Source organism: Pezoporus occidentalis, unplaced genomic scaffold (genome assembly GCF_034315485.1).
Source record: "Pezoporus occidentalis ecotype Australia unplaced genomic scaffold, CSIRO_AGI_Poc_V1 ctg68, whole genome shotgun sequence".
NCBI lineage: Eukaryota > Metazoa > Chordata > Aves > Psittaciformes > Psittacidae > Pezoporus > Pezoporus occidentalis.
Window position 1 is genome coordinate 3,913,489 of NW_026916030.1, and position 18,212 is coordinate 3,931,700.

An 18,212-nucleotide genomic window follows, 5' to 3' on the forward strand; every position below is an offset into this window, starting at 1 on the left:
AATCTATTTGCCCACAGACAGGAGGAAATGAAGGACCTGGGTGAGCAATAGGAAGGTAAGGGTGGGTTGTCAGGACATCAGAAGAGTAAACAGCAGAGCCGTGATTCTCTGGAGCAGAGCAGGGTCAAACTTACTGCAAGATAACTACGCGAGAGATAATAAATCAGTAGTACGTATTAAACACCAGATGGTTGTGCCCATGCAGGAAGGCACGGTGGATCATGTAACTGTGGTTGTTTCTAAGGATTACTGATTCAGCCTGACTTCACAGGGATATCCTAACAAATAAAATCTTTATGGCCTCTTCCGCTGGTGAACATTTTCATCTACTGTTTAAAGACGGGACCACATGTCTCAGCGTTTTCATTGCCCCTGATATCTATGCAAAATTAATTTGTTGAGTTCACCCTGTTTTAGCTGGTGAAGAGTTTTTGACTCTCTAGTACTGTAAAGTTGCTTTACAGCACTTATTACAAATACTCAGATGGACAGGCAGGCCATTGTTCCAAGCTTTAGCTCAGCCGAATCCCCAAGTGTTCCAGGCATAGAGGCAAACATACTTAAAAACTTCTAAACCTATTGAGTTGTCTTTCAGAATTGTCCAGGCAACAGAATTTATTTATAAAACTCTTGCAATCGTTGATTCAAAACAAGGTTTTCTTGTTCTGCTTTTCTCCTTTGTCCTCTTTGAACAATTTTCTTTGGAATGTTTTCGTTGTGCTTAGGAGTCGGAGATTTCCTGGGGCTTCTAATAAAGGCATTTGATTTCCACTCTCCACATACTTTAACAAGTCCAAGGATTTTGAGGTTTGACATTAACTTAAGAGAGCTGGAGATAATCAGGCATGGGGGTAAAAAGCCAGAGTTATGCAAATTATTTGTAAAATGTATAGAAAGCAAAAGAACTCTTTCTTTAAGTGTGGTTGGTGTGGGACAGAGGCTTTGTCTCCACACACAGTATCTGCATGCTCCCCTTCAAATTTATGGCTGCGATTGAAACCTGTAAAGGGGTGATCTGTAAAGTATTCCTGCTATCCTACGCTTCTCAACAGGTTTATTACCTTTCGTTTATAAAATGAACAGTCTAATGAGCAGTGTTTTAGATCACAGATATCAAAGTCTGGTCATTTGTCAAGATTAGTTTCCTGTTGTGAGATTGCCTCGTGCAAAAAAAAAAAGTGCATAACCTTGGGTTACTCTCTGGGAGCCGAAAAAATGCCCATAAACACTTTATAAGATAAATTTAATGAAGATTTTATAATCTTAGAATCCAGTCCAACGCAGTGCAGTGTATTTGTGTGTGTGTTATAACGCAGGGAGTATCATCTGAATACAGAGCAAGGAATTTTCTTACGTTGACAACAGGCAAGTTAAAGGTGGAAAGTTCGTGCAGTATTGTCAGGCCAATTTAATGGTAATTTGAACGAGTTAATACTACATTGACAACAATGTAATTCGTTATAACTAAAAGACTGCCTTTGGAAACGGTGCTGAAAGCCCCATCTTCGTGGCAATAGTCAGTTGCAAATAGATAACATAAAATAACCCTATTTATGCTTTAGACATCTTATTTTGAAGAAAAAGGGGGAAAAAACCCACTCAGTAAAGCAGTGTGACAGTGAGGGGGCTCCTCAGGTGAGCAACATGGTCCGCAGCACAAGGCTGAGAAGAGAGGAGGGTGGTTTTGTGTCCCAGTTAGGAGGAATGTGAAGGGTGGATATGCTTTCCTATCTGGAATGAAGTGTAACCCGTGTGACGTTCGTGTTTTCACTTTCACTGCATATATTTTGCGGTTTGCTTGGAAGAAGCCCGGCGGCCGCCGCAGCCCTACTCGGGGGGATGCGCCCATCACCGCAGCGCCGCTCCCGCTCGCTTCGGGCCGCGCACCGGCCCCTCAGGCGCCAGCTTCATCCCGGGGAAGGCCCTCCCCGTTCTCTCCTCTCTGCGGCGGGGAGGTGGGAACCTGCCCGCTGCCAGGCTGGGGGAGCGGGTCTCCGATGCGCCCGCGGTATCCCTCTGGAGGCAGAGCCCGGCGCGCAGCGGTTTGGTCCGATCGCAGCGCTGTCGCGACAGAGCCCGCAGTTTCCTTTTCCCGATGGCTCAGACGAGCAGCACCGATCGGAAGCGCCGCCGCTTCCCCCCGGCCGCGGCCCCCGAAGCGGGACCCGCACGTCGGGTCCGTCCCGTCCGTGCCGGCAGCGAGCGGGTGTCACCCGGCGCAGCGGTGCGAATGAGCCGGTGCCTTCACACCAGACCTGCTAATCTGCGGAGTGCTTAAGCGCGCTCCATCATAACAACAGGCTTCAGACAAAAGATACAAGCTTAATTAAACTGAGTCAAATCGGTTTAAGCAGTTAAATAGAAACAACTTTTTAAAGTGCTGAAAATCTGTTTGCTCTTTTTTTTTTTTTTTTCCTTTCTCCTTTGTCCTTTAATCCTTTCAGATATGTTACTGTGGCTAGATAAAAATATTTCCTGCTTGGGAATTTGCTAGCTAAAGCATTGTAAGAAAAACCTTGCAGACAAGCCCGTGTGAAATAAGATGGCCTATTTACTAGCAGTGCCCGTGGGTCCTGTGTAGCATCAATGTCTCTTTAATAGATTTAATTCATTATGTAGCCAAATAAGAGCTGCTCAGGCCACCTTGCGTGGCTCGTACAGTGCTCAGCTGTTACCTCGTGGCTGTGGCCATGCAGAGGTACGCACCGAGCCTGCAAGGTTAATAGTGTAGATCTCTTTTATTAGATCAGACGATACAGATGGGGAAATGCCACAAGTTACTGGGCTCTGAGCCTTCCTTTAGATGCCATGTGTAAATGGATTTACATTTTCCTTTCCCTCCTGCCCGTTCTGTGACTCCATCGCTTGCTGAGGAGCTAGTGACTGCCATTTTGCTGTACTACTGAGCTCAGACAAAATGGAGGCTTTGGAGGAATCAGGAACTACCACAGTGTGTGCCTTCTAAAATTGAAGATAATTGCCCTTTTTCATAAAAAGTGGTAATTTTGAGGATGAAACAACCACCAGCATACCCCATCCCAAAAGGCAGAATCTCCTTTTTCCCTCCTGTGAGCACATGGGTGCAGTTGTGTTAATTTCATTGCCAAATTGTAAATGTTAATGCACCTTGCACTTTGATATATTGCTATAAAGGATACTGAATTTCAAATCACCAAGGCCACTGCGTGATACAGGGACGTAACTTGGCTATTCATCTTTATTTGAAGCAGCCCTCTTCCTAAAAGCTCACTTAGGGAGATTCCCAGTTGCCATTAGAAAAGCAAAATAAAATTAATCTGAATCATCCTAACTTCATCTTAGAAAATTAATGATGGAGGAAAGGGGATTTTTAAAGGTTTAATAAGAACTAGTCTTGAGTAGTGTATATTCTAGAGCCTGTGATTATAGTGGTAATTTAGCAGATTGTATCACTGCCTATCTCTGCCAAAGGATGTTTCACACCATTTAGAATGCACAGTACTCCCTTCAGAGACAGGTTGTTCTGGAATAACTCAACATCCAAGGAAAAGCCATGTTATTTCACTCCTGACTTTATCAATTGCATGTGTGCGATCGCACATGTGTGCGCGTCGTCTTCTCAGCAACTGCACTGAGGTTTTGTGCTGGTTTCTGTGTTCATTGATCAGCCTCCTCAGAGACAGACAATACCAAAAACGGAAAGTCATGAAATCTGCTCAGAATAGGGTTGAAGTGCTGAAACCAGAGAGCCTGTGTAAAGCAATGTGTGAATTGGTCCTTCCTCTATAAGGTGCATTAAAGTAAATTTGGTTTCGAACAAGGTATCTATACTCTGAGAGCTCCTTTTTGTTTCTCATTTTGAAGAGGAACAAAACGGTGAGATAAGAACAAATCTTAGTATTTTTTTTCCAGCAAAGGTGATTTGGGAATCTTGAGACCAGAGGGATTGGGATTTGAATAACGTGCATGCCTGTGATGTTTCCAAGTCTAAGGATGCAAGTCTTGCAGTGTGAAAAAGCATGAGAAAAAACAGATCTGCAGTTAAATTAGAGAATTTGCTGTGTTTGAATTCATGCAGCGTATGCTCTGACGTTCCCTTTGACTTTGCTGCCTCTCTTTATTACAGGCTGTTTGCTGCTAAGTGCAGTGGCTGCATGGAAAAGATCGCCCCAACAGAATTCGTGATGAGAGCCCTGGAGTGTGTTTACCACTTAAGCTGCTTCTGCTGCTGTGTCTGCGAACGGCAGCTGAGGAAAGGGGACGAGTTTGTTCTTAAGGAAGGGCAATTGCTCTGCAAAAGTGACTATGAAAAAGAGAAAGACTTGTTGAGCTCGGTCAGCCCAGACGACTCAGACTCAGGTGAGCTTTTCCCACACCTGCTCCAACTGGAAAAGCCGCAAGGGTTCGTAGAGCTTTCCTATAGAAACATATATCCATTTGCACATCTACTTTATTTATATACACATGCAAATTAGCAGCACAGCTAAAAGAAATCCCTACTTGCAGTCTGCTCTCCCTAGCTTGATTCCCTCCCTGAACTTGCTGCTTAGTAAAGGACAAAAGCAGTTAGGTTTTGTCGATGTATTTTTCTGTAAGATCCCAAAATGTGAATCAGCCTGACTTCAGTTACCCGAGGCCTCATTCAAATGTGCTGTTTTCCACAGGCATTCTTCTATCCACTTAACATATTTTTCAGGGGATCTTCTGCACATACACTTTCAGCACTGAGCTAGGAAAGTGGACAAAGTAGTAATAGAATTTTCAAGTGTATTCTTTCTGCCAATCACAGAGAGTAACTTTAAGTACAACACAGAAGTACTGGGAGAATCTGAATGAAACTGAGAAGTGGGTTTGTGCTGCAGCAATAGTATGTGTAGTGCAGGAAGCCAGGGCAGCTGCCTGCTTGGTGAAGCTGCCTGCAAATGTGCTCATGTTAAGGCAGACAAGTGGGCTCACCTAGAAGAGAAATAAAAGCAATAATAATAAAAAGTTTGCCTGCTACAGATCTCCAGAGTTTTCTGGAGGTCCTGCACTGTCCCTGATGAATGCAGACTGTTTAGGATCAAGGGACATCAGGCTTGATACCTTCGTAAAATGGTCTACTACAAATCTGCAGTGATCTCTGCCTTCAGAGGGACCTGGGCTTTGAACGGTGTGATTGCAAGAGTTTGGCTAAGGCGAGTGTCACCATACTGTGACCAGAGCTTTTACCTTCTCCTGAAAAAGACAGCGGAGCCCTCATACCTGATAGCAGATGATGGGGGTCTTCCCCAAGTTCTTCACAGTGATGGAGAGACAGATGCTTCCTTTCCTCCACCTGTTTCCTAGGGAAAGTTTTAAAAGAGAGTGAGCAAAATCCGTTTGCTGTCTATCCAGGGTTAAGAACACAGTAGTGCACAGGCCAGATAAGTCACACACTGGACTCAGGTTCTCCAGTCCAAATCCCAGGGACTTAGCAGGGGTTACAGTAAGGACTGGCTTTCAGATCACAACCAGTTCCAGGAGACATGGGATGCCTCCTTCCCGTGCCATATATGCTCAAAGAGATTGGAAAACTGCTGCCAGTGTGCCCTGGCTGATCCCCAAACTAGAGACAGTGTGTACACAAATTGCTGCCAGCCATCATAACTGTGCACTTCTTTCCCAAGAAAATGTCTAAGAAAATCAACAATTATCATTCCATTAAGTGAACAAATGACATGAATGTTTGCCTCTGGTTGATGGGAAAATGCATTATTCTAATTTAGGTAAGAGCAGTAATTATCTTAATCTCTAATCTGAGAGCCATATTCTCCCCATTACTGAAATTTGTATTTTGATGTCAGGAATGCTGCAAGACAAAGGTCACTGCTAACTCAGCAGGACATGCGGGACCGGGGTCTTTCTTGGAGGAGCATGTTATTTATTGCCATACTGTATTTGCAGGGCCTTGAGTGCTCTGCTCTGTAAATCTCACGTCACAAGGTCTGTGAATTTGCCCCAGGCCTGTGAGTTTCCTACTTGTCCTTCAGCGTGTCGTTCTCCTCTCCAACCTCAAAGTCCCACTGTCAGCCTATCTGTGTTCAGACAAAGTCCCTTTTGAGAAGCTGTATGTACAAGGTTGTCCCCGTGCTGTAGCAATGGCATGGCGATCCTTCTCCCCTGCCTTCCTCCCTCATCATGCTGGCACTGGTAGCTGCGTTGGAGATGTGCTTTGGGCTCTCCTTCAGGACACATATTCTATTTTGTGATGATCAGCAAGCTACCACAGTGGGACAAAACAACCTTGGTTTCAATTCCATTTCCCCTTGGCACAAGGGGTAGTTTCTTACTCCTGGAGATGCTTCCCCCCCCCCCCATTATTCTCTGTTAGCCAAACCCAAACCTGAAAAACAAGTTGACAAATTAAATGGGATGTTTTGTCTCCCGTTGTCTAATGCATAGAAAACGCAGATCTCCCAGATGCCTGTGTGAGAGCAGATGATTTCGCATAGCCCTGGCTGAGAATTTGTCCTTCTCCAATCAAATATTTATTCACTGGACACAAAAGTAACTCTCCAATGAGCAATGTTAATCCTCACAAACCTTTCCTTAGAAATAGCATGCTGGAAAGTTAATAATGTCATGGTTATTAAAATGACTGAAGTTCTCTTTAATCATTAGGCCAAAGATGCTTATTAAAGTAAAAGGTGATTAGATTGATAGGTGTATAATAATCAGGCCCTAAAATGAATTAAAGTCTAATTTGTTAATTCCCCAAACATGATCTTTGAGTATATAAAAATTGCAGAGTGTTTGCTTATGCTGAAGTCCCTATAATAGTATATTAACATTTTCTGGAAGAAAAATCAGTAATCTGGTGAAATAAAATATGCTGAGTTGAAAAGTTGTGTTTCAGAACAAAATTTGTACTTGACTCTTCATGCTTTGCCACTGCAATTGGTATTTTCTATTACAACACACTAACAAACATTGTATCATCAGATTGTGTGAATATTCAGAGTTTAACAAATCATCCATTTGGTCTACTTACTTGTATGTATTTACCAAGAAAGAGAAGATTTCTGCATGCACATATAGACACGCTATAGTACATAGAGAAAGAACTCCGATGTTTCTGTGGGAAACATGAATGAGATGGCAAAGATGATATTGAATATTATCTCTAGAGCTTAAAAATGTTCAAATCCACAGCTGGAATCTACACTATATATAGCTTGAGATATTTTTGTGATATGTGCACTTACACTGTTTCGCTGCCATAGTGGTGCAGGCAGTAGTACCTGTCTGCAGCTAATGCTTCTGGAGCAGATGTGGCTCTGCTGTAAAGAAAAGGGTGTGCATCAGCTGATGTAGTTGCAGGAGGTGAGCATATGGGGGACCAAGCGATGTCAGAAGGGCACAAAGTGTCTATGTGCCTGATTCCTGGAAATACTGAAGCATATTCTGTATTTCAAACCCCTGAATTAAAAATCAAACACATTTTTATGTTTTTATGGCATTTGATTTAGGCAGTGCACACAAATGTAAGTCAGTCTCTCCCTTCCTGCAGTTGCTTTAGGTATTCAGAGAAATATGGGATAATGTTGAACCTGCTAACTAGCTTGGCAGCTGAAGAGCAGTTCTCAAACACCCTGTTATCTTGGTGGAACAAATATGATTTCATATCCTGTTTATTTTTCATTAGTTAAAAGTGATGATGAAGATGGGGATGTTAAGCCCACCAAAGGACAAGTAACACAAGGAAAAGGAAGTGATGATGGGAAGGACCCAAGAAGACCTAAACGACCAAGGACAATACTTACTACGCAGCAGAGACGAGCATTCAAAGCATCCTTTGAAGTGTCTTCCAAGCCCTGTAGGAAGGTAAGTGCTTCATCAGAGACCAGAAGTCAGCTCTGACACCAGGCTGCAGGGGTGACAGGGTCAGGCCACAGCTCCCTGCCCTTTCTTGGGACAGCAGCAGGTACCTTGGGGTGATTCCAGAGACCATGCCAGCATACTCACCCAAATGCCATCTCCACCTGGAGCAACCAGCAGCTCAGGACCAACCAGCTCGTTGCTGTCCCTTGTATTCACAGCATGCAGAACAGCTCCATGACTGATTCCTGCTGAACAACAATACTTGTCTGTTACAAAACATGAAATAGGCCTTGACTATCAGTAAAAGTGGTTTTTGCCCTTCTTTTTCCCACTACAGAGGGAGTCATACCTAGTGAGAGCGTGCTCAGCTTTGGACCAACTGCTGTCCTTCCAGTCTTGCTTTTCTGTGAAACTTAACCCTTCTGTTGATCTTGTTTATAGCAGCTAGGGAAAGGTAGAATGTATTTCTTCACTGATGAAGGTGGCAAAAAGCAATCCAGCTCCCTGTTTCCTCCTAAGTTTGACTGTGTCATTTTACACAGCTCAGACTATTTGTTCAGAGACAGAGCCCTGGGTAGCATGGTTTAGTGTGAGGTGTCCCTGCCCATGGCAGGGGGGTTGGAACTAGATGATCTTAAGGTCCTTTCCAACCCTAACTATTCTATGATTCAGTACTTATGAAACTGGTGGTGACATGAAGGGCAAAACTTGAGTGAACTGTGCAAAAATATGAGGAACTTTTAGAAGTAATTCTGCACATGCAGTTTTTAGTGCAAGTACAGGCATAATCCTCCACACATAACTGATTAGTTTTTCTAAAAAATATTAAAATTGACATTGTTAAACTTTTTCTCCTGTAGGTCAGAGAAACACTAGCAGCTGAAACAGGCCTCAGTGTGCGAGTTGTCCAGGTCTGGTTTCAAAACCAAAGAGCAAAGGTAGGTTGTTTGTCAAGTTCTCAAACGTAAAACACAAATTGTCCTCCAACACAAGTTTCCCCCTCTCCCTAGATGTAGTACCTACCACAGGGATCCCAGGGACTGAACTGTACATATTTTGCATGTGCTGCTGTCTGCATCCATACAGGAAAGGCAACTTTCAAACACAGATATTAAGTTCATGTGTTCAAAGCAACATGAAGCTGGGGGTAAATTTTGCATGCAAATATGAAATAGAAACTAAAATGTTTAAGCTTAGAAATGAAACTGAACCCACAGTGGTGTCAGCATGAATATAAATGGCCTGCTTTAATAGATTTTATGTTTGTAGAGAGTTTTGTAAGGAAACAAAATTGTTGCATTTGGAGCCATGAGATTGTTCTGTTCTTTCTCTTTTATCAGATGAAAAAACTAGCACGAAGGCATCAGCAGCAGCAGGAGCAACAAAACTCGCAGCGACTAGGGCAAGGTAGGGCATCTGTGATGAAGGCAAAGAAATGGATAAAGAATCCGCCACATTTCTTGAAGTGCCTTTCCCACATAATGCCTTAAGTACAACCCCACAGAGCACACATGAGTCTGTGGATAATGCGTGCCACCATCAGTGCTCCGTCTGAGTGCCCATCCCAGGGTATCCCAGAGTTCTTCCATGCGGCCAGGCCCTGGAGGTGCTTACACAGAAGCTGTTACCTTCTTTCTAGAATAAATCTGCAGTACAGAGATGCTTTCATTGGAGGAAACCTCCAGGAGGCTCACTCCAGGTAGATGCTGAGAAAGGAGTCCTGCAGGCTGCCGGCAAAGGTGTCATCGGCATCGCTGCCCCAGCCAAGGCAGAGGGATCTGCACAGAGGCACCAGGGCTTACCCTGCTGCTCCATGGCTGCTCTTGAGCATCTCCAACTCCCAAGGTCTTGCAGCCTCAAATCCTCCTCTACAAAGAGCCAGAAAAACTGGTACCAACAGAAGTTAGATATTAATCGGGCTGTGTCACACATGGGACAGACTTTGGGAAGATATGGTCCAGCAGTATGATTTAACTCCACACCCAGAGTTAAATAATAACTTCAGAAATTATTTAGTCAGAAATTACAAGTCTTTCAACTTACTGCTCAGGGTTGTACTCTCAGACAAAATGTGGAAGCCTCCTCTGAATGACAGGACACACTGAGCTGCATCTCCTCTGTGCTTGGGTTCTGTATTGCTGTTGATGCTACTGTGTGCTGCCTCTTTACTCCTAAGTAGTGACTGTGCCCTCCTGTTTGCTTTGCAGAAGTAATGTCCAACCGAATGGAAGGGATGATGACATCTTACACACCACTTGCACCACCACAGCAGCAGATTGTAGCAATGGATCAAAGCAGTTATGGCACAGACCCATTTCAGCAGGGTCTCACCCCTCCACAAATGCCAGGCGACCACATGAACCCTTATGGTAAGGCATGCATCATTCTGCCGCATCAGAAATAGCAGGGTTCGTATGCTGGTTCACACCCCACAGGTTCAGTAGAGTTACTTGCTTTTATAGTATTGTTTTCTGGATTTGTACCAGGGAATTTGTACCAGTCAGTTTTGTATATGTATATATTTTCATGTACACATAAAGGGGTAGAAGAGAGCTCATCCAAGGCTCGGGACACCCTTCAGAACTATTTCACAGTGTAATTCTGAGAAATGATAAACCAAGCAACATCACCTCTCCAGCTCCACTCTTTTAAACCAATATCCAAGACAGTGAAAAATAAACAGTACCAAATTCTAGCTCCCTCACAAGTTTTTCCTTTTTCATAGAAGCTTTGGGGGAAAAGTGCCTTCAATAAAAAGAAGCAATCTATTCATTCCAAAATGAATAAACACCCCTGTAGGATCCCTCAGATTAGATGTGTGGATTTGTAAAAACAGGTTTTTTAAGCTACTAAGAGATGTGTCACCACAGCACATTTTTCCTGTGTAATTTTATTCTCTGCCCAAAATCAAGATGATGGTTTGCTTTCGTGATTTCCTGACCACACACTTTCAAGTGGATAGGTACCCTAAATGCATCACAAGCATTAAATGCCTAATAATTGATTCTGGACAATTGCAGTGTGGCATTTAAATAAAATTTAAGAGGATTTCTCAGACTGTGGTTATTGGCCTTGCTGTAACCCACAAGGGTCTGCTATGTCAGACTTGTTTCTGCTGACCAGGAGCACTTCACTTCACTATAGAGGGGAGAGCACTAAGCCATTTCTAATGGGCGCATGAGGAAAAAGAGCTAGACTAACACTTTCTTAATGCTCACAGGACTTGAGCTACAGCTCTTTCTCGTACCTTCAGAGTTGAAGTAAGTTGAAATCTTATTTGCTAAGGGAAATAAAAGGTGCTGTTCCAAACTAGCCCCAGAATTGTGGAATTTTCTTAAATGAAAGCATGTTTACAACTGTAGCTAACTCGATGCCAGGGAAGCTGGGTCTCTCCTCCTGAGTCCCATCGCATTTGTAGTTCTGTCTTTTACCTTGTGTGTAAATGAAGATCATTACTGGTTATGGTTCTCAGACCACTTTTCCCATCATGGGCACTCAATGTCTGGTCCCACCTTCCTTGGGGCCTTGGTGCCCCTGCAAATGCCAGATCCCAACTCAGAGGGAGCCAGGGACTTGCTCCTCCTCCCCAGCACTGTTTGCTCCCGTCATCAGCCAAGACTCTTTTGTGCTGCTGACTGCAGTAGAAACTAAATCCTGGCAGTTCCGTGTGGCACTGCTGCCAGCTGAACTCTGCAGGTTGGTTGCTGGCCTTCCTCTTTGTAGGTCAGACCCTTAGAGCAAAATTAGGGTAACATGTAAAAACCAAACCAGGAGCGTTCCCTTTTGGTGCAGCGTGCAACATGTGAGCATCGTTTGTACTGTGTCCTCCTCTGCCTGCACAGAATCCAGCTTAACATATACGTTTCATTTGCAGGAAACGACTCCATTTTTCATGATATCGACAGTGATACCTCTTTAACTAGCTTGAGCGACTGTTTTCTTGCCTCTTCTGAAGTTAACTCCATGCAGGCTAGGGTAGGAAATCCCATTGACAGGCTGTACTCTATGCAGAGCTCCTATTTCGCCTCATGAAAATAAAAGAAAACAAACAGCCGGCGTATATTTAGCCAGTGACTATTTCCAGTGCAGACTCTACAGCCATATGTTGCCCAGCTCTTCCTTCACAGTGACTCCTGTTGCCTCTGGACTGCAAAGAGCATTTTTTAGGAAGACTGTATCTGTGTGCATATATGTGTATGTATGTACATATATATTAATACCTACCTACATACATACATATATATATATAAACAAAACGCATCCACCAGTCCCATCCCCTTGATTCCCAGCTTGCACCAGACCACGAGACAAGCACGGAAGGAACAGAAGACCCTGCTCGTCAGAAGCCTTTGGTTTGGTTTTGAGCTCATCGTTGTACAGGAAATGGATTTTGCGGAAAGCTAGACCTTTTCCTCCTTTCTCTCTTCCTTTCTTTTGGATGTTTAAGCTTTGTTTGTTTTGTTTGGGTTTTTTTTAAAGCCACTGATACTGACATTAGTCGACCATATGACAAATAAATCAAGGAAACTGGAGATTCCTCCCTTTTCTTACTGCATGATTCATACTATGTTGTGGATAAATTGCCATTTGAACTGTGAGAAGTTAATGTAAATGTGACGTTCAACATTTGTTTCCTTTCTACACTTTTTCTACATAACCTAGATCTGCTCATTAGTTTATAGCCCTTACGCATATGATACTGAGGAAAGTGGTTAACAGTAATATTTGTGGAGAAAGCCAGTGATTTCATAATAAGAAAGGTCTATGACCCTGGAGAGGAGATGCATGTTAGGGACAGAGGCATTTAGGTTAGTATTGATCTTAAATAATTAAAACTAAAGGTGCTTACAAGACAGTTTTATTTAATTCTCTTTTTTTGAAGTGTGAGAATAAACCATTTACATTTGTCTGGAAGTACTGCAGTGCCAAATTCAAGTCTAGACCATGACTGGCAACCATGTGTTGTTCATTCTGTTCTGTTTATTTATGTTTTGCATGAGGCATAAATGTGCTCCATTGTCCATCTGGAATAATTAAGCACTCCTTTAGTTAATTATCTCGCCTCAGCAAGAATCTATGATACACAGTTCTAGCCTGAACCATCAGAAGTCCTGAAACGTGCTCTAACTGGAGAAAAAACAGTATGAAAGAGATCACAATGGGAGGTTTAGGTATGTTGAGCTGAAGTCTAAGCTGAGTCCTGCAGGTTTCACACTGACAGGACTCCTGTATTTACAATAAATACTCAAGTAACCTGTTAGTGCAAATGTAAGATGAACAAGTACACAAATTGAAGGTAATGTCCCAGCTGAAGTCTGAATGTCTCAGATGCTGAAGTTTGAGCATATGTCATATAGGTTTTCGTAGGGCATAAAATAACATAAATAATAATAGTATAGTTATAAATATTGCCTGGTGATAATTATAATGTGGAGAGGCAGACAAGTACGGTCATGGCTCTTAGTGGAGAAAACTTCATGGGGAAAATTTGCCAGGGTAATATCAGTAATTATAGGGTGTGTTCAAAATAGAGCTCATGGGGAAAGATTGGCAGGATAGGAACTTTCTTAAATAAATACCTTTAATATATTGACCATAATAGCTGAAAACAAGTCCAAAGCATTGGCTAATCCGATTTCTCCACGCTGAGGACTGGTACCAGGCCAGCGCTGCAGAGTCTCCCGTGGGACTCAGCACCTTCTGTAGGGATTCTCTGGGACACCCATTGGGGTGGGGGTGCCACTGGGAAGAAAGCAAATCCACTGAGCACAGAGAACATATGGCCTTGGCAGAGGGGGGTGTCCTGCTGGGGAGCCTTTCAGAGAGTGGCTCACCCCTTCACTGATGGAGGAAGGTTCTCCTTGTGCCCCAAAGGGGTGGATAACAAGGATCAGATGATAAGTCTAAGGGAGTAAATAAGATCACATTCCCTACCCAAGCATGGAAACATGGACCAAGCATGTTAGAGGTTGCGAAAGCAAAAGGTGCATGTGTTTTCACTCTGTGGAGGTGAGGAAAGCACCAGGGAGGAAACTGTGTGTGCAGTGCAGGACAGCCAAGTGCAGACCCCAGGCAAACCCTCCCTCTACTGTCTGCCACGCACACAGCTCTTCCCAAGCAAAGGAACCAATGTCTCAGTGAGGATTTGGGATGACTCTCCCCTCCCTGTTGGTTCCCCTCTCCTCCCTGTGTGGCAGCAGCCCTATCTGCAGACTGCCATACCCAGGGAAAAGGGGCCATTGCACCCCTGTGCTTTTGCTAGTGACCATTGCTCGCTTTCTGACAGGGATGTGGATTTTCAGTCGAAGGTTGTGAGCCCCTGGATATGTTTTGAAATTGGAAGAATTTTCTTTTCTTACCCATCCCCTTTGATTATTTCTCCCTTTCCCCTTGTATCAAAATAAATAACAATTTCCTTTCTCTCTGCATGACCGCAAACATCTATAAAGAACTCAGGTGATCCTCACTGCTTGCAGGGCAGACGGCAAGCAGATTTCATACGGCACATTTTAAGCATTTGTCACCACCAATCTCAATGGATTCATCAAGTTTTCCTCCCCACCCTTCTGCTGTGCTACTTTAGAATCATAGAAAAGCATCTTCACCATCTCAAACACACTGGGTTTATAGCCTCTACACATAGGCACAACCTTACTTCATCCCTCATTACTGGCAGGATCAAAATGGCATTTTTAGTGTTTACAGGGACTTATATGAGAACTATAATGTGACCTACAGTTTGGAGAACTGCCTTGTCCCAACTCTACCTCTGCTTGTGGGCTGGATGTTGAAATAACAATCCATTTCCAAGGAAAGAATCAGATATTCCATTTTATAGCTGAAGTAACCATAATCTTTTGCTGATTTTTTTTTTGATGACTGCTACCCTTTTTTTCCTTTTCTCTTTCTTTTCATTGCTTGTACATACCATCCCTGCTTCTCTTGTTGTGTTGGATGATGATGCCTTAGCTGTTTGTTCCCCCATAGTCTACCATCTCTGGTGCCACATGCACGACACGGTCGAGCCCTCTGGCACACATAACGTTTCCTGTGCCACTGTGGGTTGCTGCTGGTCAAGGGAAGGAATGCATAGCCAATGATTTCCAATGGACCCGTTATATCTGGCAAAGGCCAAAGTTCATTAAAGCAAAATAAATGTCACTTTTTTTTTGTGGAATGAATTACCCTACTGGAGTGTGATCATTGTGGTTTTAACCTGGGACCTGCAGTAAAAGATTATAGAGCAACCTCTGACCTTTTTGATTTCTGCTTTACTCTTCTATTGTCAAGGGAACTTCACTGATCAGGTGAAAGTAAAATGTTTAATGGGCCATATCACAGTAATATCTTACACTGAGTCAAATTGATAAAGTCTTGCCAAAAATTCTTAGCATCTGGCACTTCCACGGAAACCACAAACAATGATTGCACATAAGGGAGCTTGAAGGCTAGAGGTCATGACAGCAGTTTATTACACGCACCTTACAGTGATCATTTTCCCTAGGAAATTAACCCCTCTCTAATATAAGTGCATCAAGTGAGCTCTTGACGGCGTTTCAATCATGTTGTTTTGGCTAAGCAAGGAATGCATGTTAAGCTTAAGTGGTGACAAGATGCAATTAAGTAAAAGATGATTGATTAGGTTTCAGTGTTTGCTCAGTAACGTTTAAAAAAGATGGTTGTGAGATCAGAATGAATATACCAAGCACCAGCTCCCTCAAAGGTCCTTAGCGTGCAGTTACCAGGTGGTAACAGTGGCACATGAGAGATTTGCTGGCATTCAGGAATGGTTGCTGAGCAGCGTGGCCCTTGATCCCACCACTGGGCTCTTGCCTGACCAGCAGCACCTTTCCGTTGCACAGCTGACTGTTGAGAGGACAATTCCTACCATGCACTGCTGTTCTCAGCCCCTGTTTACCGCAGCACTGCAGATTAAACCCTGTATCATAAGCAGTTAGGGGCTGGTGGTAAATCTGTATCACAGTCACAACACGGAAGACAGTTAAATTACTGCAAGTAAAGAATGGTGGTTGCGATCACTATGGCTCAAACACTATTCTAGGCATTTTTATCTCCTTTTCTTCTTTAAACTCTGTCATGAATAACATCCTAATCACTTGGCTCAGTTGCTGCTAACCATGCCTGAAATGTGACTCAAGTTAGTCCTTATGATGGCTCTGAGTGGATCTTTGGAAGCCACCCTGCACAAGTCAGATGAGTGTTACCAGGTCTTTTGAAGGGGTCATTGTCAGCAGCAACTCAGCCACCTCACTGTGCTGTCACTGCATGGGGAAGGTCCTCCATGCTGGCAAACCTTCCAGGGATGATGTGAACCCACTTACCTCTTCCTACTGTGCTCAGGACTCCCTTCCAGTTTCCTTAAGGATCAGAAGTATATCCCAAGCCACCACCACAGGTGCCCCAGGGAACCCAACTCTGTGATGCTGCTAGGGATGCTGCAAGCTGGGGTTTGGGAGAGCTCCTCTTTGAACCATGTCATAATAACTCTGGTTGTCCCTAAAAGCCACTAGAAATTAACAGCAGAACCCAGGAGGAAGGGAAGGGTTCTCACAAGCCTGGAGCTTGGTCACAACAGCGAAAGGACCGAGAAGCTACTGAGGCACATCAAAGCCATGGGAGCTGGAGCCACAGTATGCACAGTCTCAAGTGCTCAGGATAGTGCTTTACACAGCCCCATGCCCAAACCACGTCATGTGTTTCTGAACAGCAGATGCTTCCTGTGTGTCTGGGTCCATCACCAGCCCAGTGGCATGGGACAACGGGTGCTGCACCCACAGCAGTGTGGCCAGGGCTTCAGGCATCTCTTCTCTTGGTTAGGGGGGTACCTGGGACTTGGTACCTCTTGGCGGGTACCTGAAGTCTTTCAGCTTTGATGGGATTTAAGCACAGTCTTGCTCGTTTGAGGCCTAGCTGAATAAACTGACAACTATTTGCCCTCCACAAGGATGCAGCCAGGTCCCCTTGGTTCTGCACACCCTGTTTCTGCTCAGCAGTGACTGTGAAGGGACTGCCAGCTCCTTTGCATTGGGAACTCTGTTTTTAAGTGAACACCCTATTTTTTAGCTGTGTATGGCTGTATTACTTGTATATTTATATATTCTGTATTTATGTTATCGAAATGTAGTATTTTGTAGCTGTCTGTTACAATTTGTTTAACTTGTAAAAAAATATGACTATGCTCTCTCATACTTAACCAGCTGCCTTCCACCATAGACTCTCTGCTCCTTTCCCTCTGTGCTGGTAACAAACCACCATAATGTATGTAGATCGGATTCTTATTATGTTTTTTTTTTTTGTTTTTTTCTTTTTTTAATTTAATTACTTGTCATTGTTAAATTATTTATTAGCGTTTTGAAATTTCAATTCACTGCATTTTTTTTTCCTGCCACCATTGCCTGGCAGCTAAGATACGTGATGAGTTTCTCATACATTATGCTCCTTCCCACGTGCGTGCACGCGCACACACACACACACACACTCTAAACAAAACCAGAAAAAGAAAAAAAAAAGAGAGAGATGACACTTCAGTATATTTGTAAATAAAAGCAACCTGTAAACAAAGCAGGATTTTCTTTCAGTGTGCAGTTCTTTCTTTGCTTTTGCAGACTGAAAGCGCGTTCTCTTATACCCCCTGCCTGTGGCAGGCGGTTGGAACTGGATGAGCTTTAAGGTCCCTTCCAACCCAAACCATGCTATCACAATCCTCTGCCATTTTCGCATGGCCTAGTTTAGGACAGGAAAAGTCTGTAGGAATTAGAGGTGGTGCAACCAGCCCAGTCACTCAGACAGAGCTCTGTCAGGAGCAAGATATGTGTGGAGCAGGCACTTCTTGTTCCTGGCAGTGCCAGGAAGGCTCATTCTGGAGCACGTGGATGTGACTAGTCAACTGCAATAAGCCCAGTGGCATTTTGGGCATACCTGGGGCCATGACAAGCCTGAGTGCACCACTCCTCTGCCACTGGGCACAGGTGCAGCTGTAGAAGAAACCAAGGAAATACCTATTCATTACAGAAAACAGCTTATACCATGAACACGGCAACTCACTGTAGAGTCTGGAGAATGAGCAGTGTTTCTGCATGAACTGCTTTAGGGCAAGACAACAGTGCTCATTGCCACCACCTGCAGTGGTGATGTCCAAGAGCCAGATGAGCTTGCAGAGTTAAAGGCTGTTTGCTGCTGTTAACAGCCAGTGCTCTGGTGCAGCCTCCCAGCACTCAGTGGTCCGGCAAGGAAAGGCTGCCTCGAGCCTTTCCTCACCACGTGAGACATGGACTGGTCCTATCAGGTCCAGTTTCATGGTAAGGCAAGTGAGACACTGTTATTAGGCTGCCTTGAAAATTTGCCATTTAAACTATTTTAAGCTGAGAATT

At 43.8% G+C, this 18,212-nt stretch overlaps 1 protein-coding gene across 1 annotated transcript in view; it reads left to right on the forward strand.

Moving 5' to 3' along the window:
- The window catches only part of LMX1B (LIM homeobox transcription factor 1 beta), a 100,165-nt gene extending 82,759 nt beyond the window's left edge, over positions 1–17,406 (forward strand). The window contains exons 3-8 of the mRNA XM_062641512.1: positions 4,106–4,338; positions 7,646–7,824; positions 8,682–8,759; positions 9,162–9,228; positions 10,029–10,190; positions 11,696–17,406. Coding sequence (XP_062497496.1) covers positions 4,106–4,338; positions 7,646–7,824; positions 8,682–8,759; positions 9,162–9,228; positions 10,029–10,190; positions 11,696–11,853 — 877 coding nt within the window. The 3' untranslated portion in view covers positions 11,854–17,406. The remainder of the gene's footprint in view (positions 1–4,105; positions 4,339–7,645; positions 7,825–8,681; positions 8,760–9,161; positions 9,229–10,028; positions 10,191–11,695) is intronic.
- Positions 17,407–18,212: the final 806 nt, after the last annotated feature.